Source organism: Cornus florida, unplaced genomic scaffold (assembly GCF_030987335.1).
Source record: "Cornus florida cultivar Cherokee Brave unplaced genomic scaffold, ASM3098733v1 CherokeeBrave_3.0.0_Hap2_Chr04, whole genome shotgun sequence".
Classification (NCBI taxonomy): Eukaryota; Viridiplantae; Streptophyta; class Magnoliopsida; order Cornales; family Cornaceae; genus Cornus; species Cornus florida.
Genome location: NW_026775574.1, coordinates 3,216,775 through 3,244,584, shown reverse-complemented (window position 1 = coordinate 3,244,584; position 27,810 = coordinate 3,216,775). Strand labels below are relative to the sequence as shown.

At 36.5% G+C, this 27,810-nt stretch overlaps 3 protein-coding genes and 1 pseudogene across 3 annotated transcripts; 3 read left to right on the top strand and 1 right to left on the bottom strand.

Annotated features, from left to right (window-relative positions):
• The first annotated feature begins 412 nt into the window (after positions 1-412).
• On the top strand, positions 413-1,823 carry LOC132304620 (kirola-like). Its single transcript, XM_059802369.1, has 2 exons — positions 413-599; positions 1,555-1,823. Exons 1-2 carry the CDS (start codon positions 413-415, stop codon positions 1,821-1,823), a joined length of 456 nt encoding a protein of 151 aa, XP_059658352.1.
• Positions 1,824-3,110: 1,287 nt separating this feature from the next.
• Positions 3,111-4,180, top strand: LOC132305554 (kirola-like). Its single transcript, XM_059803183.1, has 2 exons — positions 3,111-3,297; positions 3,912-4,180. The coding sequence occupies exons 1-2, from the start codon at positions 3,111-3,113 to the stop codon at positions 4,178-4,180; spliced, it is 456 nt and encodes a 151-aa protein (XP_059659166.1).
• A 7,643-nt stretch (positions 4,181-11,823) lies between these two features.
• Positions 11,824-12,987, top strand: LOC132302510 (uncharacterized). Its single transcript, XM_059799394.1, has 2 exons — positions 11,824-12,524; positions 12,620-12,987. Exons 1-2 carry the CDS (start codon positions 12,293-12,295, stop codon positions 12,793-12,795), a joined length of 408 nt encoding a protein of 135 aa, XP_059655377.1. The 5' UTR covers positions 11,824-12,292; the 3' UTR covers positions 12,796-12,987.
• Positions 12,988-21,351: 8,364 nt separating this feature from the next.
• Positions 21,352-23,309, bottom strand: LOC132302509 (DELLA protein GAI1-like; annotated as a pseudogene).
• Positions 23,310-27,810: the final 4,501 nt, after the last annotated feature.

Sequence of the window (27,810 nt, the reverse complement as noted above, 5' to 3'; positions counted from 1 at the left end):
CAACGTCATTCATGAAAGCTAATGGGTGATTTCTAAAGGCAAGACCATTACCAAGAAAATGGAGATCCAAAGAGAAGGCATCTAGTAAAGGAATCTACAATAAGTAAGAACATTCACTTTAGAGGAGAGATATAAGGTTTACTCAAACCTTTAATGTAAGTATTCAATCTATTAATTGAATGATACATCATATTTTATTTTTGCGTAAAACTTGTCTCTATGTGATGAATCAAAATTTATGTATGAAAATCCTTCAGAAAGTTTTTAAAACTTGCACGTTTCCCAACACATGCATCACTCCACCGTTAAAACAATTATTAGAATCTACAATATAAAAGGCCAAAGGGCCATATGCTTCCTCCCACATCTTCCCTAGCTCCATTTCTGTTCGGTAAATTAAGAGTTAGGAAAGATGGATCTCAGTGGTAAGATGGAACGCCAAATAAAGATCAAGTCTGATGGTGATATGTTTCATGAAATCTTCAGAACCAAACCACACCACATATCCAACATTTGCACTGATAAAGTTCAGGGTGTTGGTCTTCATGAAGGTGATTGGGGAACTATAGGCTCTATCATTATCTGGAACTATGTTCATGGTAAGCCAACATGTACCATTTATATATATATATATATACACCAACATATATATATATATATATATATATATATATATATGTAAACATATATTTTGTCTATATCAAACTTATCTCACTTCTTCGATCAGTTTTGCTTGGGATCTCCACTTCACTAGCATGTGGCTAATACAAAGTGCCTTCCTAGGTTTGGCCTCCACTGCTATACTGAGCGGCTTTTCAGACCGACGATGGGGAGGCGCTCTTTAAGCGCTTGGGGATTAATTAGAGCGAAGCCTCAAATAAAAATAAAAATAAAAATAAATTAAAATATACATATTAGTACTTTATAAAAATTTGTGACATTCCAAATCGTCTAAGGAGAGGTTGCTGACACTTGTACGTATAGATGTCTCCTAAGGTCCCGTTTAGCATGCGTTTTGTTTCTGCTGTTTCTATTTTTGAGTTGCTACAGTGTTGATTTTGGCAACAAAAACATGTTTTGGTGCGGCCTTATTTTATTTTACATAGTGCGAAAATACTTCATGAATAGTGGCTCAAAACCAAAACACTAAAAAGTTATTTTTTTCTTATTTTGACAATAGATCATGACCCAAAATCATATTTTGCATGTTTCTGTTTTTGACATTTCTACAGCAAAACATCGTTTCCAAACGTGTGTTCGATTTTTTTTCAAAACACTCTTACACCAAAAACACGATTTCTGTTTTAGCCAAAAACAAAACGCCTAAAACAAAACGCATGCTAGTGTAAACACGTTTGAAAACTGTGAGTAGAATTGTGCAAAACGAATCATATCCACACAGCGAGATGAATTGTGACAAATGATTTAGTCCAAGTTTGCATAAATCTGACATAAATTCTTTTATAAAAAAGAAATAGATTATATTTCTAAGTTCTTACTCATCATTATGCATAATTTGTTCTAATTATTCATTTTATGTGATATGGTATGTAGATGGAAAAGAAAAGATTGCAAAGGAGTTGATCGAAGCCATAGATGAGGAAAAGAGATCAGTGACGTTCAAGGTAATTGAAGGAAACATCATAGAGCTGTACAAGAGCTTCATAATCATTGTTCATGTTGATACCAAGGGTGAGAGTAACCTGGTGACGTGGACTTTCGAATACGAGAAGCTGAAAGAGGATGTTCCAGATCCAGATACATTGATGGACTTCTGTATCAATGTTAAATCTAGCTTATGGATTGGTGGTGCTGCTAAGTAAATGAACAATAAACACTAGCTATAAAGTTTGGGAGTTGTTCTTATGAGTGATATATATATATATATATATATATATATATATATATATAGATATATATTTCTATTAATGAATATATTATTAACTATGGGTGTGCAGAGAAACTTGTGCTTGCAGGAGTGTATTTTATATTGGTGGTTTGCTTATCAATAATAGTAATATATGTACTGTTTGATGTCATGCATGTTGACTTGGAGGAGCATTTAGTGCATAATTTTGTAATTAGTTTGTTAATTACTTAAAAACATTATCCGATACTGTTTTGAATAATAGATCTGATTGTTGAAAGTTATATATATATATATTTATACACTGAAGTAAAGTTAACTTTTCTATCATTGCATTAAATTATTAACTAATAAATCTAAGTTAATTTTATATAAATGTGGTACTTGTAGGCACTTGCACATTCCAATTCCATAGTTTCGGTTTGTTTGGAAAGAAATGGAAGAAGAAGAAAAGAGAGGAAATGGACTCTGGAATGATAACGTTTTTTTGTGTTTAGTGTAAAAATTTGAAAAGAAAAGAAAGGAAAGGGAATTAAAGAATTTGAAGAAATATATTAAAATTTGATGAGTTGATTTTGTCGGTCTCTCAAAAATAGAAAGAAATAAAAGAAAATAATAGCATTTTTAATGAAATTTTTTTTAATACCAATCCTTTCTTTTCCTAAACATAATTCTACTATATATATTTTTTTTTAACCAAATATAATAAGTAGTTAACACATTTTTCTTATTTTCTTCTTCTTCTTTTTTTCTCGTAACCAATATTTAATTTGTTTTTTTCTTTCACTGCACGAAGCCTTGGCCTTGTGTTGAAATCAATATGAAACCTGAAATTGAAAAATATTCTGACTTTTATTAAAAAGACATGCAAGAAAAAGCCAATCCACACCCATATCTGATCTTTTAGTTTTTCGAGGATCCATCAGATAAATATGAACAACTTGTCTCCAAATAATTGACACTGACACATTCAAATTCATTTTTTTATTATGATTATTATTTATTAGGTAATGGGTGTAAAATATACGTAGAACTATATTAGTGACTGAATCGTGTCGATCATTTGACAAGAAATAATAAAAACAAGCATGAATTAATTATGCAGAACGTGTCACATCAACGTTCAGTACTCCACCATTAAAACAATTATTAGAATCTTCAATATAAAAGGCCAAAGGGCAATGTGCTTCCTCCCACATCTTCCCTCCATTTCTGTTCAGTAAATTAAGAGTGGCTTGGAGAGATGGGTCTCAGTGGTAAGATGGTACGCCAAACAGAGATCAAGTCTGATGGTGATGTGTTTCATGAAATCTTCAGAACCAGACCACACCACATATCCAACATCTGCCCTGATAAAGTTCAGGGTGTTGGTCTTCATGAAGGTGATTGGGGAACTGTAGGCTCTATCATCCTCTGGAACTATGTCCATGGTAAGCCAACACCATTTTTATATATACACCAATATATATATATATATATATATACACACACACACACACATATATATATATATACACATACATGTAAACATATATTTTGTCTATGTCAAACTCAACTCACTTCTTCAGTTTTGCGTGGGATCTCCACTTCACCAGCGTGTGGGTAATACAAAGTGCCTTCCTAGCATCGGGTTTAGCCTCCGCTGCCATACTCAGCGGCTTTTCAGACCGAGGATGGGGAGGCGCTCAGACCGGAGCTTCAGATAAAAATAAATAAATAAAAAAGAAGTTAAAATATACATATTAGTATTTTATACAAATTTGTGACGTTCAAAATTGTCTAAGAGATTGTTGTCACTTATACGTATGGATATTTCCTAAGTCTGTAAACACATTTTGAAAGTTGTGAGTAAAATTGTGCAAAACAAATCATATCCACGTAGTGAGATAAATTGTGACAAATGATTTAGTCCAAATTTGCATAAATTTGACATAAATTCTTTTATAAAAAAGAAATAGATTATATTTCTAAGTTCTCTTAAGTTCTTACTCATCATTATGCTTAATTTGTTCTAATTATTTATTTTATGTGATATGGTATGTAGATGGAAAAGAAAAGATTGCTAAGGAGTTGATCGAAGCCATAGATGAGGAAAAGAAATCAGTGACATTCAAGGTAATTGAAGGAGATATCATAGAGCTGTACAAGAGCTTCATAATCATTGTTCATGTTGATACTAAGGGTGAGAGTAACCTGGTGACGTGGACTTTCGAATACGAGAAGCTGAAAGAGGATGTTCCAGATCCAGATACATTGATGGACTTCTGTATTAATGTCACCAAAGATATTGAAACTCATCATCTCCAGAATTAGCTACCCACAAAATCTAGCTTATGGATTGGTGGTGCTGCTAAGTAAATGAACAATAAACACTAGCTATAAAGTTTGGGAGTTGTTCTTATGAGTGATACATATATATATATATATATATATATATATATATGTTTATTAATGAATATGTTTTTAAGTATGGGTGTGCAGAGAAACTTGTGCTTGCAGGAGTGTATTTTATATTGCTGGTTGCTTATCAATGATAGTAATATATGTACTGTTTGATGCCATTCATATTGACTTGGAGGAGCGTTTAGTGCATAATTTTGTAATTAGTTTGTTAATTAAATTGCTCTCTTCATTCAGGAAAAATAAATAAATTGCTCTCTTGGAATTAAAGGACAATTTGCATAAATCCTCCTCAACTATATTGACCAAAAATAATAATAAAATAAAATAAAATACACACCTCAACTATCTTTTTTCTTACAAAAATCCCCTAATCTAATTTTTTGAGAGATCGACAATCCCTTTCAACTTTGTGTTTTTTTTTTGTTTTTTCAGAGGCAAAGGTCCATGAGCCAAGTGGGCCCGGGATCCAGGTCAACCACGTTGGACTTAAGATTCAGAGCCCTTTTTCTAGGAGAATGGGCCTTAACAAAGGATAAGAGCCTGTCCGACAATTTCAATTGTTTTGAACTTTTGATGTGTGTTCATCTATATAAAATGAAATTTTGATTCGAAAGCTTGGGATGAGTTTGGATAGGATATGAAGAATTCGACAATGACAATACGGACAGCATTAACACATCATGATGGGATAAAATGAAATGGGTTTACATGCATCTTTGAGATGAGTCTCGATTTTATATCCATGGAATGAGTGTTGGGATATATTCTGGCAAGAAGCTAATGTATGCATGGGGCACTCGGGCGCGTGCCCCTTCTGATCTGGTCTCGTTTATTATAATACATATACTAAATTTATATATTTTTATATGTATATATAAAAAAATTCATATAAATCCTTTGAAATTTTTATTTTCTAAAATTATCACTTAAATTTGGTATTTCTTCTTTTATTTACTCTTTAAATTAGTTTAATTTCCTTTTAAAAAAGTCAAATTTTCCTTTTTGAATCAAACTCTTTCCTTTTAAAATTTTTTGTTAACTATTTTTCTTTATTAAATTACTCATTAATTGACATCTTATTTTAAGTAATTTTTCTTCTTTATCTCTTCATTTATAAAATTTATATTTATTGTTGTGATTATTGAAATTTTTTTTTTTTTTTTACACTGATGCCCCTGAATTCAATTTCTACCTCCACCCCTGGATATATTTGTCATTTCATATTGTAAGTAAAAGGGCAACCGAGTCCAACACATATTTTCGATCAATATTTTGAAAGGTTATTTTATAAATAAAAATAAAAATAGATTGAGGTAGGACTTGTCACTTATGTAGGTTCATCTATTCGGGAATTTCTAGATCCTTGTTTATTTTTAACTTTTCCAATGCATTTCGTCCCTTATTACGCCACATGCTAGTAATTTTTTTTTTTTTTTTTTTTTTTTTTTTGAGAGTTTTTATAACTGCCTACTAAAAAAACAAAAATAGTGTTGTTATTGGCTGGGATATTTTTTTTATTTTTTTCACGTGGAGGGTTTGGAGGCTGCTTTGCTACAACAAGTAACTTGTATATGTACAAGTTCAATGAATGTTGACCATAATTAGATGGTGGGGATTAATTTTTATACATCCATGTATGGTTCATCCAACTGTTGGTTGTGAACTTGTGAAGCAACTTCCTGGGATGTAGTTTGTACGATGGTTGGTAGTGCATGTATCGGTCGCAATTGCGGTGTGTAGGTGCAAAATTTTGTTCAACCAATAATGATTGAGAAAAATAAAACAACTCACTCAAAAAGCAATAGAAATAAATAAGAACAATGTATAGAAAGACGTATAATTGATTGATCCTTTTATTGGAGGTCTAGGCCTCTATTTATACATAAAAATTGGTAGAATTAAGGTAGGACTCGCGTTACTTGTCCTCCAATTCTTCCCATACATGACTTTATTTACAAATAGAGTTATGTCTATTGTATAATATTTCCTACGCAGAACCTGCCTTGTATGGAACTTCCCATAAAAGAATTCTCCTTTTATGATAAATCCCTCTACCGATAGGACTTGTTCAATTTTGGAAAATTGGACTGAATATACTTTGATCCGGCTGGGCTTGAATAACGGGCCGGATGTTAAATATTAAAAAGTTAGACTGATGACCTCTTGATTCGGCCTTGATGGAGGTTGGAAAACAAATAACAGTGGTCTTGGGCTAAAAATACACTCAATTTGGGCTTGAGCATGACGGGCCTTTAGAAGATAGATTTACATCTATGATGACGTGGAATATTCTTATTGGAGGGGATTTTTTCCCTCCACACTTCTCAGGCCCATGGCCGAGAAACCTATTACCTCGGACCTCAAGAGTCCGACACATTACAGTTCCTCTCAGGCCCATGGCCGAGGAACCTACTACCTCGGACCTCAAGAGTCCGACACATTACAGTTCCTCTCAGGCCCATGGCCGAGGAACCTACTACCTCGGACCTTAAGAGTCCGACACATTACAGTTCCTCTCAGGCCCATGGCCGAGGAACTTACTACTTCGGACCTCGAGAGTCCGGTACATTACAGTTCCTCTCAGGCCCATGGCCAAGGAATTTACTACCTCGGATCTCGAGAGTCTGGTACGTTACAGTTCCTCTCAGGCCCATAGCCGAGGAACTTATTACCTCGGACCTCGAGAGTCCGATACATTACAGTTCCTCTCACGCTCATAGTCGAGGAACTTATTACCTCGGACCTCAAGAGTCCGATACATTACAGTTCCTCTCAGGCTCATGGCCGAGGATCTTACTACCTCGGACCTCAAGAGTCCGATACATTACAGTTCCTCCTAGGCTCATGGCCGAGGAACTTAATACCTCGGACCTCGAGAGTCCAGTACATTACAGTTTCTCTGAGGCTTATAGCCGAGGAACTACATTCCTCGGACCTCCAGAGTCTGGTACATTACAGCTCCTCTCTGACTCATGGCCGAGGAACTACATGCCTCGAACCTCAAGCATCCGGTACAATACTGTTCTTCTTAGGCTCATGGCCGAGAAATAAACATTCGCCTTTAGACCTCAAGAGTCCGAGTACCTCAAAGTTTCTTTAAGGCACAAAAGTGCCGCAGAACAAAATGACATGAACATTACCTTGAACTCAAAGAAATCGACAGTTAAAGTTTTTCATATCAAATCCTCTGAAGCACAGAGCAGTGTCGAGGGTATAAATTACCTTGGAATGCTAATCAGGAAAGTTGAAGCTAATTGTTCAAGAAAAACACTATGTTGATCTCCAGGATAATCATTAAAAATGATCACCGTCATTATTCATTAAGGCTAGTCACCCAAGCTAATCGCCAAGAGTGATCGTCGTCAATCTGAAAAAATGAAAGCGCCAATAGCTTGAACAGAAGAAGGCTTAACATAAGACGCCACCTCTAAGCATGGGGGCACCTCAACTACAACCTCCTCAGAAGCCTTGATTTTGGGTTTTCGTATTTTCCAAGAAGACAAATATAAGTCACTGCCTTCAAGGCATACTGTCTGAATTTTTTAATTTCCTCTAGTTATGACTGCCACGTCAAACTAAAGGGAATTGGGAGCAAAGTGTGGAGGGAAAAAATCCCCTCCAATAAGAATATTCCACGTCATCATAGATGTAAATCTATCTTCCAAAGGCTCGTCATGCTCAAGCACAAATTGAGTGTATTTTTAGCCCAAGACCACTGTTATTTGTCTTCCAACCTCCATCAAGGCCGAATCAAGAGGTCATCAGTCTAACTTTTTAATATTTAACATCCGGCCCGTTATTCAAGCCTAGCCGGATCAAAGTATATTCAGCCCAATTTTCCAAAATTGAACAAGTCCTATCGGTAGAGGGATTTACCATAAAAGGAGAATTCTTTTATGGGAAGTTCCATACAACGCAAGTTCTGCGTAGGAAATATTATACAATAGAAATAACTCTATTTGTAAATAAAGTCATGTGTGGGAAGAATTGGAGGACAAGTAACGCGAGTCCTACCTTAATTCTACCAATTTTTATGTATAAATAGAGGCCTAGACCTCCAATAAAAGGATCAATCAATTATACGTTTTTCTATACATTGTTCTTATTTATTTCTATTGTTTTTTGAGTGAGTTGTTTTATTTTTCTCAATCATTATTGGTTGAGCGAAATTTTGCACCTACACGGTGTAATAATTTCGGATAAATATTCGTATATCAGCCAGTACGATAGACCATAATTTGTACAAAGACTATAAGTGAATATGCAACAATGATGTACTTTGCCTCGAGCTCACACATTTCCAATTAAAATTGAAATTGTTAGGTAATATTTATTATTATTATTATTTTAATACATAGGGCAAGGAGGGTGTAGATGAGAAGGCTTGTATTTGGCTCCCAAGCACCAATGGGGAGATGCCCACCATTATGTAACGGGTGGGCGCTTACCCATTTACCCAAAAGCTCGAACTGTTGGGTAGTGCTGCATACTCATCCATTTATACCCATGTCACTTCCCATCCGGATCCGATGTGGGACAAGTTTCTCCTTGTAACATTCTCTCCCACCCGAACTCGCAACGCCCTCGTTGCGGTCGGGCCACCCTGCCTACCAGGGGTGGCACACCCGGACACCTTCCGGGCCGGGCGCTTGGCGTGGCACCGGATCAAGGACTGGGTCTGGTTCTGATACCAACTGTAACGGGTGGGCGCTTGCCCATTTACCCAAAAGCTCGAACTGTTGGGTAGTGCTGCATACTCACTCATTTATACCCATGTCACTTCCTATCCGGATTCGATGTGGGACAAGTTTCCCCTTGTAACAATTAGGCTAGTATTTGTTTCCATGGTGCCCTAGTTGGCTTCTCTTAGTTAAATGTTGTCTAGAGCTAGGTGTTTTTGTCTCATAAGTCCACACTTGTTACAATAATTTTAGGGTCGGTGCACAACATACTCCTCACATGCAAAAAAAATATTTTTCGAGAGTTTATACCCTAAAGTTTCAATTTGGTGCAAATAAGTCCCTCTGACAAATTTAAACCCTAATTTAACTAAATTTTCCTTACTAAACTATTTTATAAAATATATAAAAATAAATAAATGTGTAAAATGACCAAAAATTATACTATTTGAGGATGCCCCTCTCATACAAAAAAATATCCCTAAAGTTTCAATCTGGTGCAAATAGTTTCCTCCGACAAATTTAAACCTTAAGTTGACTAAATTATCCTTACTAAACCATTTTATAAAATATATAAAAAATAATAATTTTATAAAATGATCGAAAATGACATTATTGGAGGATACCGGTGGACAAGTAAAGATAAAAATAGAAAATAAAAATAAAAGTATAAAAGAAAAGTAAAGATAAAAATAAAAAAACAAAAATAAAGTCCAAACTAAAGGAAACAAAAAAATTTTCAAACTCCGAAAACCAGTGCACACTGATATTGGGTTTATTTATTTATTATTTAACAGTGTTGGTACGAAAAAAAAAAAAAAAAAATTAATACAAAAGAGTAAATTGGAATATCAAAAAATTCAAATCCTTATTTTATAAATTCTCAAAGTTTAAAAATAAAAAATGTTTAGAGTTATATATAAAGAAAAAAATTTCAAATATATATATATATAAAGTACTGTGCACATCTTGGACGGGTATTACATCACTAATTTATATTAGATGGAATATTTTTGCACACTTTTTCAAATATAGAATAAAAGTATACTTTAGAGGTATTTTTTGTAGTTGTCCCGTAATTTTATTCCAAAAGTTCTTTAATTTAAGATATAGTTTTGGACCATGTGATCTAATTTAATTTAAACTCTTCTATTAATAAAAGTGGATACATAAAAATTTAATAAGATATTATAAATAGGAAAAACTGAATATGAGTTGTGATTGGATTGAATAACCTCTTCTTTTTTTCTTTTTTTTTGGAGGAGTTATAGGAGAACCCTAATTGCCTAGATCATTAATGATTGTTCCAAAGTGGAATTGTAAATAGAGTTAAAAAATAAATTCTTTGGTTATGAATAAAATTATCTCCTCTAAGTTGGAAAATCAACAATGAATAAATTTTCATTGGTATCGGTTATTTACATTGTAGTCATGAGTTAATAAGTTAAGAATAAAATATGTTGAATTGAAAACTTCATAAAAATTTAAATGAAAAAAGCTATTATATGCCCTTAAGGTGACTTTGTTTCCTCATTCTTCAGCTAGGCTAAATACGATTTTATGGTGTTTTAAAAATTAACACGACTTTTCTTAAACCATTCAAAATTCTTCTGTTCGAGGGATCTTAATTTTATGTCAGCACACGCCTTGGTGTGTTAGAAATATAAAAGGGAGTATAACTCTGTATATTGATGTATTGATGGAATATGAGATATATATGAGAGGGATTTATAGAGGAAGGATTATGTGTGATGAACAAGTAAACTATATATTATACAACACAATATATTCTAACAGCCCCTCAAAATCAAGGTAGATTGAATGAAACCATCTTAAGTTTGGAAATGAGATCTTGAAAATGGCATGGCGGAAGCGATTTGGTGAAGAACGTGGTAAGATGACGTGGCGCGGCGTGGGGCATTATGACCACTGATGGTGCGTGGTGATGCGGTAACGGAGCTGATCGGACACGTTGAGGTGCAAGATTACAGCGGGTACGCATGAAAGCACATGGAAGAGTGGGATTACCTTTTGAGGCGCATGGTGGCGTGGTGACAGAACTGATCCGACACGTTGAACATCTCTGAACGAGGCATCTCGTTAAACAACGATACTTCTTTATACGGGGCATCCCCGACAAGGCATCTCGTTGGGTTTCTTAAAGGTAGACTTAGACAACAAGTCTTAAAATTTCACCACCACCCCCATACACGCCCCCGCCCCCAACCCCGAACCCCTATCCCCGAACCCGCCCCGTCCCCGGCCCCGATTAACATATATATATATTTTAAAAAAACATAATATTTCTTATTTTCATATATATATTAAATCTGATTTAGTAATAAATTATTAAATGTATGAGTATATTAATAATTTCACACTTAATCGAGGGCGGGTTTTCAAAATTTACCCCATCTCCACCTCCGTTTACATAAAAAGATCCCCATCCCCGCTATAAATGGGGCAGGGTTTGGCAGAGACCCGGCGGGAGTGGAGAATTTGCCATCCCTACATACATAGGTTTAGAGTTATTAAATTAAAAAATAATAATAATAAAAGGAATAGGAACCAAGCCGAACCAAAATCAGGAAATCAGTTTGCGATTTCATATCCCAACTATTCCAATTTCAATTTTTAAGAACTATTGAGATCAATTCCGGTTCCAGCAACCGAAACCCTTGGGCACCCCTTATGGTGAGACAGCACACTCTTTGTGAAATCAGACTTCGAATTGTATTAAAAAAATAAAACGTGTTAGAACTTCACCCACACGCAACGTTTTGTGAAGGATAGAGAGAGAATCGGCGGAAATTACCAACAACCTCTTCAGAACAACGAAGGAAGGTGTAAATTGTACTCTTTTTAACAAACACCGCCTCACACCTCACACAACACACTTATATAAGAAGTAGTTTTAGAGAGGAATAAAATTGCAATTACCCTAACCCTAATAACACCACCCCTCTCTGAATTATATAAAAAGCAATACAACACCATACCTTTCTCCTCCCCCATCTCACCCTCTACAAACCCTAATCAATCTGCACCGACTTTCTCTCTCTACAATCAGAATCGATTGTGAATGGTGGAATTCTTTAGCAATTGGTTAATGATCTCCCCCTTTCCTTCGCGGGGGATCTCTGCAACCTCTGCCTTTTCGTTTGGATCTTGCAAGGAAGGCTGGTACTACCGCTGCCTCGGCGTCGACCCATAGACACCGCCCCCTCCTCCCTCTTTCTCTCTCTAGAGAAACCCTCACTTTTTCTCTCTCTACGGTCCCAATTTCTAGTCTAGAGTTTTTTTTATTCCCTTCAATTTTTGTTCTTTTGTTCTTTCCGTGACAATGCTACTGTACAAGCAAAAGAAGAGTCAGCCCAGCAAGGGCAACCGGCTGTTGATCAGCATTACTGTCCTTGGAAGCGCCGGTCCGATCCGTTTCGTCGTCAATGAAGAAGAGCTCGTCGCCACCGTCATCGACACCGCCCTCAAATCGTACGCTCGGGAGAAGCGCCTCCCGATTCTCGGCACTGATATAAACAATTTCGTGCTCTACTGCCCCAATGCCGTAGCAGAAGGTAATAAAATTCAACCATTTTTAAATTGTTCAATTTTTTTTACTTAAGTTGAAAGCTTTAATTCGAATTTGTTGGGAATTTGTATTTGATTGTAGCTTTGAGTCCATGGGAGACAATTGGGTCACTCGGCGTCAGGAATTTCATGCTCTGCAAGAAGTCCCAGCCGGAGAAAGCTATGGATGATGCAAAATCGGAGATTTCTCGGAAGGGTACTGGCAGTTGGAAGACATGGTTCAATAAGTCTCTCAATCCTAAGATCTCTAGCCATTAAATTCCTCCCAGTTACAGAACATTGTCGTTTGTTTCACTTTTACCTTTGTTTCGAATTTCTCTGTTTTCGATTTGGTATGCTTTAGTTCTGGTTTCGAGTTGCAATAACTTGAATTAGGGCATCACAAATAAATTGTAAACTTACAGATAATTTTGCTTTGAAATAAAATAGGGAGCTTTGATTTACCTTTAATCGTTTTTATTTTATTTTATTATTATCTTACTTCGGTTTGTGAAATAGTCAAGCAAATTTGCATTGTAGAGATGGTGATGAACTGGTTTTTTTCCTCTAGGAATGGGATGGCATGGGATGGCACAATGGTCTAACGTGTTGACGTGGGTAAATTTAGTAAAAATTTAGTAAAGAAAGATATTATAGGAGAGGCAGGATTGATGTATAAAGTTTGGTTGTCGTTGTTGTATGGACTTTCCTCTTGCTATAACATATAAATTAGATACCATCCTCGAATAAACGGTTGGTAAAGAAAAGTAGATACCAAGCATATTCGCAAGTTAGATATTTGCAAGGTGCAAAGTTCCCTGAAATTACCTTCCGAACAATAAAATAAAATAAAATAAAAAATTGTTTCCTGAAATTTGGGTAATATAGTTGGCTTTGCTTCAATTACGAAGGGTAGTATCAATTTGAACTTTGCAGGGAAGTCATAAGAATAGTATCAATTTGAACTTTCCAGGTGTTCACCTTATGCGAATATCCTTTGTGATCTAATTTTCTATTAATAAAAATAAAGATTTATTTGAGAATAATATCTGAATTATACTTGTATTTGAATGACGAATGCCATAGCATGTGGACTTTGTCTTGTCCAATGATTTTAAACCATAGGGATAGGAGTTCTGAGGATTTGATTCAGTAAGGAGGCCCACCCATGTGTTACTGATAATATTTTCTGAGCACCCATGTGTTACTGATATTATTTTCTGAGCTGTAGACTCGCAAGTATTAAGCTTTAAATAATAGATCCTGCCACTTCGAAGGTAGACAGGAAAAATATAAGAAAATTCATTGTTCACATTTGTGGGAGTTATTGCTTAGTGAAGTGGTAAAAACCTAAGATTACAAGCATAGGGATATTTGTTCGAGTGTGAGAAGAGTTATATTGTGGAGGAATAATATCAGAGACATAGATGGAACCAAACCTAAGATGACAAGCATATCAGAGACATAGACGGAACCAAACATAAGATGACAAGTATAGGGATATTTGTTCGAGTATGAAAACAGTCATATTGTGGAGGAATAATATCAGAGACATCGGCGGAACCAAACCTTAGATGGCAAACATAGGGATGATATTAGTTCGAGTATGAAAACATTCATATTGTATTATCAGAGACATAGGGGGAACCAAACCTAAGATGACAAGCACAGGGATGTTAGTTTGAGTATGAGAACAGTCATTATGTGGAATGATAATATCAGGGACAGAGGCAGAACCAACATTATATTCTAGTTTTGGCAACTAATAAGCTTTGATTAAACTCGCTAGTGATAAAATGCCAAGTTTAAATTCACACTTGAATGACATTTTGTTTTCCTCTCTCCCTTCATCCTAATGGTCGATACCTACTGCAAGGAGGTCGGATTCGTAGAGTGCCGGATGCATAAATATCAAGTAATGGCCCCTTGCAAAATACATAAATATCATATTATTGATTGGTACCTGCTGAATTTTTAGCTTAATTTTTGGTTGGTTGTGACTTTTCCTGATTTCTCGAGTCCAGATACGGTTATTTTTGGCCCCCCTTCTGAGATACATATCATGTTATATGGGAGATGTTTTTTCGCATACATTTGATACCATTTCTGGAAACACCAGCTGGACGTTTTTTGAAGAGCTCCTGAGTTTCCATGAGTGGCAACTGGCATGTGGGTTATTCCATGGCCGTCATGTTGGACGACAGACGGGGACTGAGTATGCTGTCTCTGTTTGGTCAATAAAAAGAGTGATTATTAATTTGTATCTGATATTTATGATAGTGACTTGAACAACATGCATCAACTGAGTGATCATACTTTTTTAATTTATTTTATGGGGATGCTGATTTTGTTAACAAATTAACAATGATCCTTGGAATTAGTCTCTCAATCCTAAGATCTCTAGCCATTAAATTCCTCTCAGTTACAGAACATTGTCGTTTGTTTCACTTTTACCTTTGTTTCGAATTTCTCTGTTTTCGATTTGGTATGCTTTAGTTCTGGTTTCGAGTTGCAATAACTTGAATTAGGGCATCACAAATAAATTGTAAACTTACAGATAATTTTGCTTTGAAATAAAATAGGGAGCTTTGATTTACCATTAATCGTTTTTATTTTATTTTATTATTATCTTACTTCGGTTTGTGAAATAGTCAAGCAAATTTGCATTGTAAAGATGGTGATGAACTGGTGTTTTTTCCTCTAGGAATGGGATGGCACAATGGTGTAACGTGTTGACATGGGTAAAGTTAGTAAAGAAAGATATTATAGGAGAGGTAGGATTGATGTATAAGGTTTGGTTGTCGTTGTTGTATGAACTTTCCACTTGCTATAACATATGATTTAGATAACTATTATCGAATAAACAGTTGGTAAAGAAAAGTAGATACCAAGCATATTCGCAAGTTAGATATTTGCAAGGTGCAAAGTTCCCTGAAATTTGGGTAATATAGTTGGCTTTGCTTCAATTAGGTAGAATAGTGTCAATTTGAACTTTCCAGGGAAGTCATGGTGTGTTCACCTTATGCAAATATCGTGATCTAAGTTTCTATTAATAAAAATAATGGTGTATTCGAATGACAAATGTGATGGCATGTGGGACTTTGTCTTGTCCAATGATTTGAAACCATAGGGATAGGAGTTCTAAGGATTTGATTCAGTAAGGAGGCCCACCCATGTGTTACTGATAATTTTTCGTGGGCACCCATGTGTTACTGATATTATTTTCTGAGCTGTAGACTCGCAAATATTAAGCTTTAAATAATAGATCCTGCCACTTCGAAGGTAGACAGGAAAAATATAAGAAAATTGATCGTTCACATTTGTGGGAGTTATTGCTTAGCGAAGTGGTAAAAACCTAAGGCATGGGGATATTTGTTCGAGTATGAGAACAGTCATATTGTGGAGGAATAATATCAGAGGCATCGGCGGAACCAAGCCTTAGATGGCAAACATAGGGATGATATTAGTTCGAGTATGAAGACATTCATATTGTATTATCAGAGAGACGGGGGGAACCAAAACTAAGATGACAAGCACAGGGATGTTAGTTTGAGTATGAGAAGAGTCATTATGTGGAGGCAGAACCAACATTATATTGTAGTTTTGGCAACTAGTAAGCTTTGATGAAACTCGCTAGTGGTAAAATGCCGAGTTTAAATTCACACTTGAATGACATTTTCTTTTCCTGTCTCCCTTCATCCTAATGGTCCATACCTACTGCAAGTAGGTCGGATTCGTAGAGTGCTGGATGCATAAATATCAAGTAATGGCCCCTTGCGAAATACATAAATATCATGTTATTGATTGGTACCTGCTGAATTTTTAGCTTAATTTTTGGTTGGTTGTGACTTTTCCTGATTTCTCGAGTCCGGATACGGTAATTTTTGGCCGCCCTTCTGAGATACATATCATCTTATTTGGGAGATGTTTTTTCACATACATTTGATACCATTTCTGGAAACACCAGCTGGACCTTTTTGAAGAGCTCCTGAGTTTCCATGAGTGGCAACCGGCATGTGGGTTATTCCATGGCCGTCATGTTGGACAGCAGACGGGGACTGAGTATGCTGTCTCTGTTTGGTCAATAAAAAGAATGATTATTAATTTGTATCTGATATTTATGATAGTGACTTGAACAACTTGCATCACCTGAGTTATCTTAGTTTTTTATTTTATTTTATGGGGATGTTGATTTTGTTAACAAATTAACAATGATCCTTGGAATAATTTATATAGCCCAGAGTTTGTTAAGAATGTAGAATAAGTCTTAATTTATAAAGTATAGTTTTCTATTTAATGGCGACACGATTGTGCGGATTCATGGGGATGTAGTGTGTGTGGCCTGTGCGAATTATGATTCTCATTTTCGGCTTTTTGTAATTTTGATCATGCTAATTTGTTCCTATGTCGGTAGTTAGCCCAAGACTTGATTGGTAATGATAGACGTGGCTTAGCTTAAGTTTTATTATTTTATTATTATTATTATTATTATTATTATTATTTGTAATCTTGAATAATTATATCGCACTTACTGATATAAAAGTAGTGAAATATATTGAAAATGTTTAAAGAAAGGGAAAAGTGTACTATAAATATTAAAGCATCAAGTTGTACGGGCTCACTCTGGACTCATGAATAAGTCCAAACTGTCACCAAAGGTGAGCTGGATCAGGATAATGAAAGTTGGGCCAAGTCATTTGAAGAGGGGAGAAATTTGGATGTTTGGTAACTTAATTTCATTTTTGCACGGAAATACTTATTGAAGTAAGCTCCACTTAAAATGTTACAACTTTAGCTGTGTTTTGTTCGAAAGGAAGGAAACTTATTTTATATGATACAAGAAAAGAAAGAATAATAGGAAGGATGTGTCATCCTTTATTTTTTACAAATTTTCAACCCTCTGAAAATGGAAGGGAAGAGGGGAAAAAAGAGTTGACTATTATAGAAGTTTTAAATTACAGTATTATCCTTTATGAATAGGGATGGCAATGGGACGGTTTGGGTAGAGGGATCTCATTCTCTATCTCCATTTCTGTCCGCAAGGTCTTTCAAAGTAGCTCCCATCCTGGGTTTTTCAAAGCAGCTCCCATCCCTGTCCCCATTTATATAATCGGTTCTCCAAAACTGCCTCAAACGAGGCGGGACCCAGCTAGGGTGGGATTTTTTGCCATCCCTACTCACAGCTCTCTATTTTTCACGTGAGTTAGGACATGAAACTAAGTGAGGGCTAGGGTTTGTGTATGTATATACTTAACTTATTTTAGTAATATATCATAATATGTAAGGGTAATTTAATAAATTTATAGTATATTCGGGACGGGGTGGGGTGGGGCATCTCTCTCCCAAAACTTACCGGGTTTTTCAATGCAACCTCCATTCCCATCTTATTTACATAATCGGTTTCCCAAAACTACCCCAAATGAGACGGACAGAGAGAGAACTCCCAATTAACTTCGTAAGAAATAAGAAAATTAGTTATTCTTGGCTGGCCCTAGCTCTGGGATGGACATGAATGTTGGGGTCCATCCACGTTATACACTTCATTGTAATTTGAAAGGTTATAAGTGTTGTTTGAGAAGACTATTTTTATTATATATAAAAGTACATGTGTGGTGAGAGATCGAGAGATTTCTAATTCTCCTTGTGAGTGATCAGATATGTGAAGGGTTGAGGGTGCTAAGTGATATTGCTGTATGCAACCTCTATCCTTATACATTTTACAATCTTGGTGCATCTCCGGTGTGTTTCCAATGTGTTTTGTTTCTAGTGAATGATTGGTTTATTTGCTTTAGGTAAATTGTTTTTTATTTCCCAACCATTGGTATCAAAGCCGTAGGCTTACGCACACGATGTTTGGAAAAAAAAATAAAAAATTTGATCTAGATTTTTTTGTCATTACAATGTATTGTTTATCTTGGGCACTTTGTGACAATCATGTGGAAATGAAACATTGAAGATGGAGAATCTACTCTCTTGTCTAATGATAAGAGGAGGGACCGTGGATCTAACAAAACCATGTCTAGATCAACGGGTAGAAAGGGAAAGCAGTGTCATAGATGTCGTGAATGGGGCCACATCATAATTAACTGTCCACTTGGAAAGGGAAAGAAAGATTGTGGCAAGAATGATACAACTATTGCATTGCTTAAGACGAAGACTTTAGAGATGCTCTCATAATTTTCAAAGGTAATACTTACTCGACATAACTGGATATTAGATTTAGGCTTTACGAATCATATTTACTCCGTGAAAGAATATTTTGATTCGTTTCAAGGAAATGAGAATAGTTCTTTATCTATGCCCAATGATGGGAACGATAAAATCCAAGATGTTTGATAGAGTGGAATGCACTTTAGGAGACGTTGCCTACATATCAAAATTGCGATATAATTTGATATCATTGAGTCAGTTAGATTCCATAAACTACAAGTGTTCCATTGCACAGGGTATGGTTTTAATAAGAGAAGAAAAGAGCAGTGGATTATATCATTTGGTGAGGGGTGCCTATGGTACTTGGACTTCAATTATTGATTGGAAATAGGCAAATTTGTCATGTTTTCAAACAAATGATGATGAGTTGGAAATTCCTACTTATGAAGGGGTCTCATCGATGCCCCCTTTCAAAGTCACTTGATCATGTTGACTTGGTTCAGCTGCACGTATGTATCCGCCATGGAATTAAGGCGGAGTTTGGACTTGTGAATTCTCCAAGTGTGCTCGATGATTTGTCCTCCTCATGGTTTCTTCTCTAGGTGCACCTCGGTGCTTTCTCCTCCTCATAGGTGGAGGGCGAAATTGTTGGGGTCCACCCACATTAACGTGTATAGCAGAAGTTGTTTGAGAGGACTATTTTTATTGTATATAAAAGGACACATTGTGTGGAGAACGATGAGAGATTTCAGATTTTCCTTTTGAGTGATTAGGTACATGAAGGATTGTGGGTGTTAAGTGATACTCCCACAGTTGTCCATTTTTTTTTTTTTTTTTTGAGTTATTTCAAAATAATTATTCACTTTCTCTTTTTCAAAAAATATATTTAAATCTTTCCACATATGTCTTGGATATCAAAATTTCAAACTTAAATATTTAAAACTTAAAAGGATAAGTTAGTAACTTTTTAAGGAGACATATTAATAATAAATAATAAATAAAAGAAGAAGAAAAGAAGGATTGATAATATAAAAAGAAAATAATGCCTAATTGATCATTGTTAAAAAATCACCTACCAAATACATGTATACTTATATGGTTGTGTTAGCAAATCCCTTTGACTAATTATCCAAGAGCGTGGTCAGTACATATTCCGTAAAAATGTGATATCGTGTTCTAGTAAGATTTTTATCTGATTATGCTTACCTTTTAACTAAAAAAAGATTTATATCTGATTGTCTTTTCGTTAATAGTTAGAGTTGAATTCTTCACACAGTTCTTCTTTTTCAAAGGCATTTTATACAATGTGACACACATTTCAGATCATCTCACAGTTTCGTAGATATTGTCAAGATCCCAAAAAGCTATGTTAATATAGGAAGTCATTTTCAAACTTTCGTACACATTAACTATTTGAACTACCACGAGTATGTTGACCCTCAATCTCTCACCATGTCTAGCTCCATAGATTTTCATACAGTTGTGACACTGTTAGTATTGCATGACACACCCGCCCCCCTCCCCTATATATATATATAGTTATACACACGCACATATATATACATGTATATGTCTATTCGTCGTAACAGAAAATATTTATACTTACACACGTGTCATCATGAACAGTTTTAATCTATCAAAGAATTAAGTGCACGCGTGTATACGCACCTATGGGTCGTCTAATGCAATAACATCATCGTCGATGCTTTTAGCCAACTATTTGAGTTTGACTTGGCTTCTTAGCTTAGTCCTAAAGAACTCTTTTATTTTCTGTCTCAGTGATGATTATTATTACCCGTAAAAAGACATGTGGGGTATGTTTGAAATGGCTGACGTCTCCAATTACTAATGAAAGCGGCTAGGCCAAGAATTTAAAATACATGCGAGTTCATATGTTGTATATATTATAGTGGAATTTTAGTATTGTATTATTTCAATAGTGTTAATACTATACTATAAGTATAGACCAATCTGTATAGACTAATATGCTTCTTTGCTTCCTTTCATTCATTCACTCGTCTACTGGTCAGTGTAACACTTAATTAAGGCCCCCCTTCTATCTCACCAAATCACCAAATCTTGACTCGCTCGGGGTGGTCCAATGAAGTAAAGGCGTGAGATAGAAGTTTTGGAGGAGACGGTCTTTAGTACGACCCTCGAAAGGCGCATTAAAAATAGCACTTTTCTTAAATTGTTTGTAACTTACTCGAGAATTGGTGTTTGGGTCTCGTCAGCATTCCCGTAATTACGTTCTAAAGGTGGATCCAAAGGATCCCACCGGGGTTCCAAGTTCATCAAAAAAACAAAAAAAAAAAATCACCAAATCTTGACAAATCTACTTTGTCCAATATAGTTCTTGAATCCAATCCCGTAATTAACTAAGCATTATTAATTAGATTTGCATCATCAGCATTTTAAATAATGTCAATTTACAAAAACTCTGTAGTCTTTGTTGTGCATATGCAACACCTTCACTCCAATAATGCGAAGTCGAAGTAAATGTGTTGATCTTGAAAGTTATACTCTTCAAATAACACATTGCATGGATGTTATATGTTCAAAGTGGTAAAGCTCAGTGAGTAGCAAATTAGGAAATTCGTTGGTAAAAAAATACTACTAATTTTATGTTAACAGATATACATATCATCACAAATATTGATCACATCATAATAATCTCATTCCCCACTTGCATAGATAAGTCGAATTTTTCAAGTACTCTTACAGAGCGCTGGGTAGGATCTAAAAATTCAACGGCGTGTTTAAGTCTTGCCTCTTTCATTTGCTGGACCATTTGAAAATGTTGAAACGATCTGATCTTTGATTGCAGACAATGGGATCCATTTGAGGCAGCCCAGAAGGCTCGTAGGGACTTTCTTGAATTTCACAAGATTTCGCTTCAATCCAGCTTGCTTTCTCTTCCCTTCCCCTCGGTGGTATCTGTTCCTTCACAGTGGTGTGTTCCGGCATTGTGTTGTTTTAAACTCAATTTTGATGCAGCCTTTGATTCATCTAAGAAGATATGTGGGGGAGATATGATCTTGAGAAATCATGTTGGTCATCCTATCGGAGTGACTTCGGTTTTTTTCTCTCACGTTTGGTGGCTCATCTATTGCTGAAGATCTTATTCTCCGCAAATGTCTCTCTTCTCAAGGTGTGGGGATATCAGAATGTGATGGTGGAGGGCGACTGTCAGCCGGTTATGAGGCTTCAACCCTCTGTGGATGCTCTCTGTGTTGTTTTTCATGAAAGTCAGTGTTATGATTATGAGTAGAGGGTACCCCATTGGCTGTTGGACGCTGTACTAATATATCCGCGTTTTTCCTTAGTTTATTTGGTGAAAAAAAAATAATAATAAAAAAAAACTTTCACCTCCAAATCATTTTCCAAGGTAATATATAAAGTTATGAACACATTGAGCTTTTTAGATTGACCCAAAATTTACAAGATTACAACGAAATAAAGACTGAGGACAGTGAAAATGAAAGGAGACGCGCTTGGACTATTGGTGGTCTCACCCTCTCACTAAAGCAGCCCAGCCAGTCTAAAGCTCTGGAGGGACCACTCAACTAGGGCTTGGTTCGGTAACCCAGCACTGAGTTGGCTTGACTCAGCTACTGAGTTTCCAAGCCGAGGTGGTAATGAGTGGGCGAGCGTGCCAACCCAGTGTGAGACACCCACCATTCTCTTCAAGTCTGTTTCTATCGCCGCCGTTGAAAAGAGCCAACAACATACTCGGCTCCTTGAACGCGTTGGAACACAGGTGAGTAGGTTCAAACCCGGCAGATCGAAACCGAGTTCGCCACTGAGTCAGCGTCTCGTGCCGCTTAACTCGTTACGACCCTTCACAGGCCACAATGTTACAGATCTGCTTCCCCAGGCACACCTCCGACATGGCCTTGTCCTGATCACTCACCGGCGACGACGAGGACCCACCACAACACTCCAAAGAATCGACATGGCGTTGTGGTTCGCTTCTTGCTTCACCACCGTTACTATTTCCGGCTTCATCTCCTTCTCCATCGACAACACCTCCTCGATCACACCGGGTCGAGCCAACAACTTATGCAACTCGAACACCGAATTGACGGCGACGGTCTCACCCTCTCGCAGCTCAAGCATCGACTCTTTGGGATCTTCTAAATTGTAGAACACAAAGCCCCTGAATTCGAACTCGACGTGAATGGTCTGGGCCAATTCAGCTAATTTCCACCCAACTTCATGCAAATGGTCTGTGTTGTCATGAGTATTCGGCCCAATTTCGGTCAACCGGAACTTCGGAGGACAGCTCGGAGAGCCAGAGATTGCATCAGAACCGGCCATTGCATACCCTGTTTCAAACTGAAATCAATGACGTGAATGCTTTTGGTGTTGGCAAACGCATCTAGAATGGTTTGGTTGACGGTGAAATGGGCGAATTTGAGGTAGTGGCAGCTCTGGTAGAAATGGATTTGAAGGAGGTCAGAGAAGGTTGAGTCCTGAAGGTTTAATCTGTACATTCGCCGTGACAGAGCTTCGGCGAAATAAGTGGCGACATTTCGCATAGCACCGGCTTGGGAGACGGCGAAAAACCCAATTTGTCTGACCAGTGCTTCTGCGAGTTTGAGGTCGTCTTGTTGAAAAACCCAATCTGTACACACAGTCCATTAGAGCGTGGAACAATGGAGAATACCCCATTAACAGAAATCAGGGTAAAACGTGATTGTAAATTTGTAATAGCCCTGAAATGAAGAGATTTTCAAAAGAAGATACATGAAATTTTTGGGGAGAAGGGTAACATGTTTATGGTCTCAGTACCTTATATGGGTCGCGTGCAAAAAACAAAGAAACTCCAAAATGCTCATTCATTTTGGACCATCAAACTCATAATTTGAGAGAAAGGTCAAAAACGGGCTCTTTCATTTTCCCACTCAAAATTTAAAAATTTCAAATTTTCTCTCAAACAGGAGTTATAAATTTTTTTGACAAGTCTCTTTTAATGCCCTACAATGCCGTTTCTTCCTATCTCCCTTAATTTAGGGATGTCAATTTTTACCATCCCATCCCGTCCCGTTAATAACGGATATGGGAACACTTTTTATACCGTTGAAGCGGATATAGATACAAATTTTATACCCGTCGCGAGTCACGGGGCGGGTAAGGGTTCAGTATACATATCCTAGGGGCCCCATCCCGCCCCGCTAAGCATATATATATATATAATATTAATAACTTATTTTAACGGCTTATCCAGTTACCCATCTCTTACAATCTTAATTTGGAATGTAAACTTGGTATTAAATTTGCTTTTGTTTTGGTTATGGTGGAAACTAGAGCTTAGAACTTCTTGTGATTTAGTTGTATTAAAATTTTATTTTTGTTTATTATGTTCTTTGAATTATGTTATGTGCATATTATTTTTTAATTTTTGTTGGGATACATAATTTCATTTATGTTGTGTCATTCCCAGGCTTTCCACATTTAAATATCTGGAGCTTAAGTTCCAAAAAGTCGGAGAAAAAAATTTATTAGCGGGGCGGGCACGGGGGCACAGTATTTCCCAACGGGGCAGGGCTGGACATGAAAATCCAACCCGTCGCGGGTCTCGGGGCGGGCATGGACTTGACAAAAATTAAAAGGGGCGAGGCGGGATTTAGGGAAACTTGCTCCAAACCAGCCCCGTTGCCATCCCTACCTTAATCCCCTGTTGTTTTTTATGTCCCTCAAAATTGTGATCTCTGTCGTCTCTCTCTCCCTCTCATCTGCAACGGCGTTCATTGTACCAATATTCAGTATTCACATAACAAATATATACATATACAGAGAAAAGAGTTTAAGCATCCAATTTACACAGAGAGTGGCAAGAGGACAGCTATCGATTTGCCTACGCGATATCTCCTGTCAACCACAAGTGGAAGCTATTTCTGAACTTCGGCGACAGATTCAATGATCTGTCCTTGAGGTCGTGGAGAGACCCAGCGGTGGTGTCGTAGGCACGTGCGACGGCGTTGGCGGAGTCGAAGGTGCCGAGCCAGACTCGGGTCTTCTTCCAGGGATCTCTGATCTCGACGGCGAATAAGCCCCACGGCCACTTTTGCACGTCGTCGTGGTCCGATCGTAGCTCCATTCGCCGTCACCGTGGTTTTGGGTGGTCCAATCGTGGTTTTGAGTGGTTTGATCATGGCTCTCTCCACCGTCATCTCTGGGTGGTCCCATCGTGGCTCCCTCCGCCGTGGCCGTGGTTCTGGGTCATGGCATGAGCTCCGGTGAATCTGTTTCTCTGTCATCTCTCTCTCATCAATTTGTTTCTCTCTCATCAATCTATTTCTTTGTCATCTTTCTCTCCTCAATCTGTTTCTCTCTCATGCCAAATCTATATTTGCAATGGAAAAGAATGGTGGTTGAAAATGGAAGTTGGGAATGGTTGTTGAAAAAAAAGTGGTGGTTGTGTCAGAAAATGCAACGCACCATTGTAGTAGAATTGCTAAAATATATCATTTTAACATTGTAACACCTCTCAAAATATAGATTTGGTATGCACAAATAACTTTATGCATTGGAGATGGTCTCAAATATGTTTACGGTGCATATCACACTCAATTTAAAATCAAACTTGATTAAAGTACCGTTAGTCACTAATTTTATAAAATATATAAAAATACAAAATTTTGTAGAAAGACCAAAAAAGACAATATTATCATCAAAGATACCTTTCCATGAAAACGAGTACCAAAAATGGTAAACTAACTTTAAAATTAATAGCATGCGAATCAAGGGACTGAAAACAATGGCACCTTATTGTGGAATTTTTTCTTATGTTGATGGCATATCAAGGCAAAAAATTATTGCTCATATTAAAAAAGGAAAGGACTTATAGTTTGCCTGCATCTAGGCGCGAATGGTGTCAATGAGCTCTGGATGCCTATCAGGAGATTGATATTGCAGATGTTTTTTATCCTTTCTACTCTTCAAGCTAAATAAAAATTTGGAGCCCTTCTCTTTCTTTCTATCCTCAAATGAATGAATTTCAACCCTAAATCAGCAACAAGCAGAGGGTTGAGAAAGGAAAAGAGAAATATATGATATTTCAAGCAGATCAAAGGTGTCACACTCCATCCCAAGTCGCCGTTTTAGCCATCTAGTCTGCTTCTGTCACTACCGAAGAGGTTGTGATTTTCGCCGGTGCTCGAGGCCCTATTTCGAGCACTCGAAATTAGGGAAGAATTCTACACGACTCAACCCACTTGTGCTCAGATTTTACCTACTTTGGAAGCTTTCCTTTATGAGTTGGTTGGGGATGTTTCTTGGAGAGGAGAGATAGCTTTTTGGGTGGATTTCTTATCTAGATAAAGAGGGGAGAGCCACACATTTCAATTAAGCTTCATTCTACAAGATTAGAGGAGAGAGAAGAGAGCAAGGGAGAGAGTTCTTCAAGCTTGAAGAATGGAGCACGAAAATGGAGAAGGTCTTCAAGCTTCTTCCTTCTTCCATTGCTCCTATGGGTAACTAAATCTTCTCTAGGGAGGTGATGAAGCCTCCTCTTTTGATCATGTTCTAGATTAGGCTATACTTTTGGGGACTATAATGTATAATGTATGGTAGTTTAATAGTTTAAGAGCATATTCCTTCTTGTAATGAATTTTAATGTGTAAATGGTTGATGTAAGTTCATTGTCATATCTTTGATGATTCTTGGATCAATCTTATTACTTTTATTTTCATAGTGACAATGAAAATATAGACTATGAATGTTTTTCAAGGCATGTTGATTTTGAAACTTGATATTCCATTGCTTAGGTACCTCCTTTGATGGTTTATACTTGATTCCTACCTTCATGTGCTTCACCATTTGATTGAAAGCTTGATGGTCTTTTGCTTGAGATAGTGTATTTGATTCTACACCTTAGTTTAAGTAGTTCAACTATGGTAGCTTTTGATGGATCATTCTTGTTTTGATTAAGTGAACTTCTTGATGATTATTAAGCAACGGAGTTGCTTCATATTTCTTGACCATTGCATATATGCTATTTATCCCCAAATTTAGACCTAATCTAGCATGTACTTATGGTGTAGTGTGGATTCATCTCCCTATTCTTTTCTACTTGTATCTCACTTCTTCAATTTCATTGCAATCTATTGTTTTATGCATTTTAATTTCTTAGTTTAGTGACAAACACACAAACCCTTTATAAACCCCTCATCACTCTAGAATGATTCTAGACATTTAGGTTGCCTTAGACTAGCGCAGTCCCAGTGGTTCAACTTACCCGACCAATAGCCCTATTTTACAATGATTCGTGTTATTCCGAAGGTTGATGTATGATTGACCAACAGATCAATTTTCGGTTGATCAACTAAACATCAACCTTCGCAGTAGCACGAATCATTGTAAAATAGGGCTATTGGTCGGGTAAGTTGTGATACCCCCTGATTTCGGAACACGGGTTGATCAAGTCCGCGCACAAAATCAAGGGATATCAAAACAATTTAAGTATTTAACAAGCACAGAATACAAAGATGAATAATAAAGAATAAATAAACCGCTGAAGAAAACTAATAAATAAATATTACTTAATGATTCTCCAACAATTACAATTCAGAAATCCCATAACTCAAGGATCCCTTAAAACATTATCCAATAATCCAATACTATTTAAAAGTACACAAGATGAATAGACGAATGACAGTCTCCCAGCTGCGGATCCTCAACCTCGAGACTGGAACCTCTAATAACCTGAAAAATAAATCGTGGGTTAAACCCTACGAGCAAGTTCACTCTACCAGGCCTCTGAAAACCAATAAGCAGATCATCTCTGATCAAAACCAAACCTAATAAAGTTTTAACTTTAATAAAGTACGATATACATGTCTATATATAATTATATATACTATACTAATCACATCCATTAATAGGTTTATTAAATTTCCATACCTATTAAATAATTATTAAAATAATATTCATACCTAGACCAATCTACCATTTCATTTTATAAAAACTCATTTGACCTTAATCCCATCCTAGTCAGTTGTTTAATCATTTAAACAACAAATTATAATAAAAGAAATACTCTATTTAATCCCAACCCGATAATGATTTTAATTGTTTAAATCACATATCCAAAATCCAAGTTTTGACAAATCATCCACGTCTTCCCCAATATTATTTTAT

Excerpts from the sequence above, each read along its gene's own strand:
- LOC132304620 (XM_059802369.1), top strand. The coding sequence starts at position 413 with ATGGATCTCAGTGGTAAGATGGAACGCCAAATAAAGATCAAGTCTGAT. Across the intron at positions 600-1,554 it reads TATCTGGAACTATGTTCATG|ATGGAAAAGAAAAGATTGCA; the intron begins GTAAGCCAACAT and ends TATGGTATGTAG.
- LOC132305554 (XM_059803183.1), top strand. The coding sequence starts at position 3,111 with ATGGGTCTCAGTGGTAAGATGGTACGCCAAACAGAGATCAAGTCTGAT. Across the intron at positions 3,298-3,911 it reads CCTCTGGAACTATGTCCATG|ATGGAAAAGAAAAGATTGCT; the intron begins GTAAGCCAACAC and ends TATGGTATGTAG.
- LOC132302510 (XM_059799394.1), top strand. The coding sequence starts at position 12,293 with ATGCTACTGTACAAGCAAAAGAAGAGTCAGCCCAGCAAGGGCAACCGG. Across the intron at positions 12,525-12,619 it reads CCCCAATGCCGTAGCAGAAG|CTTTGAGTCCATGGGAGACA; the intron begins GTAATAAAATTC and ends ATTTGATTGTAG.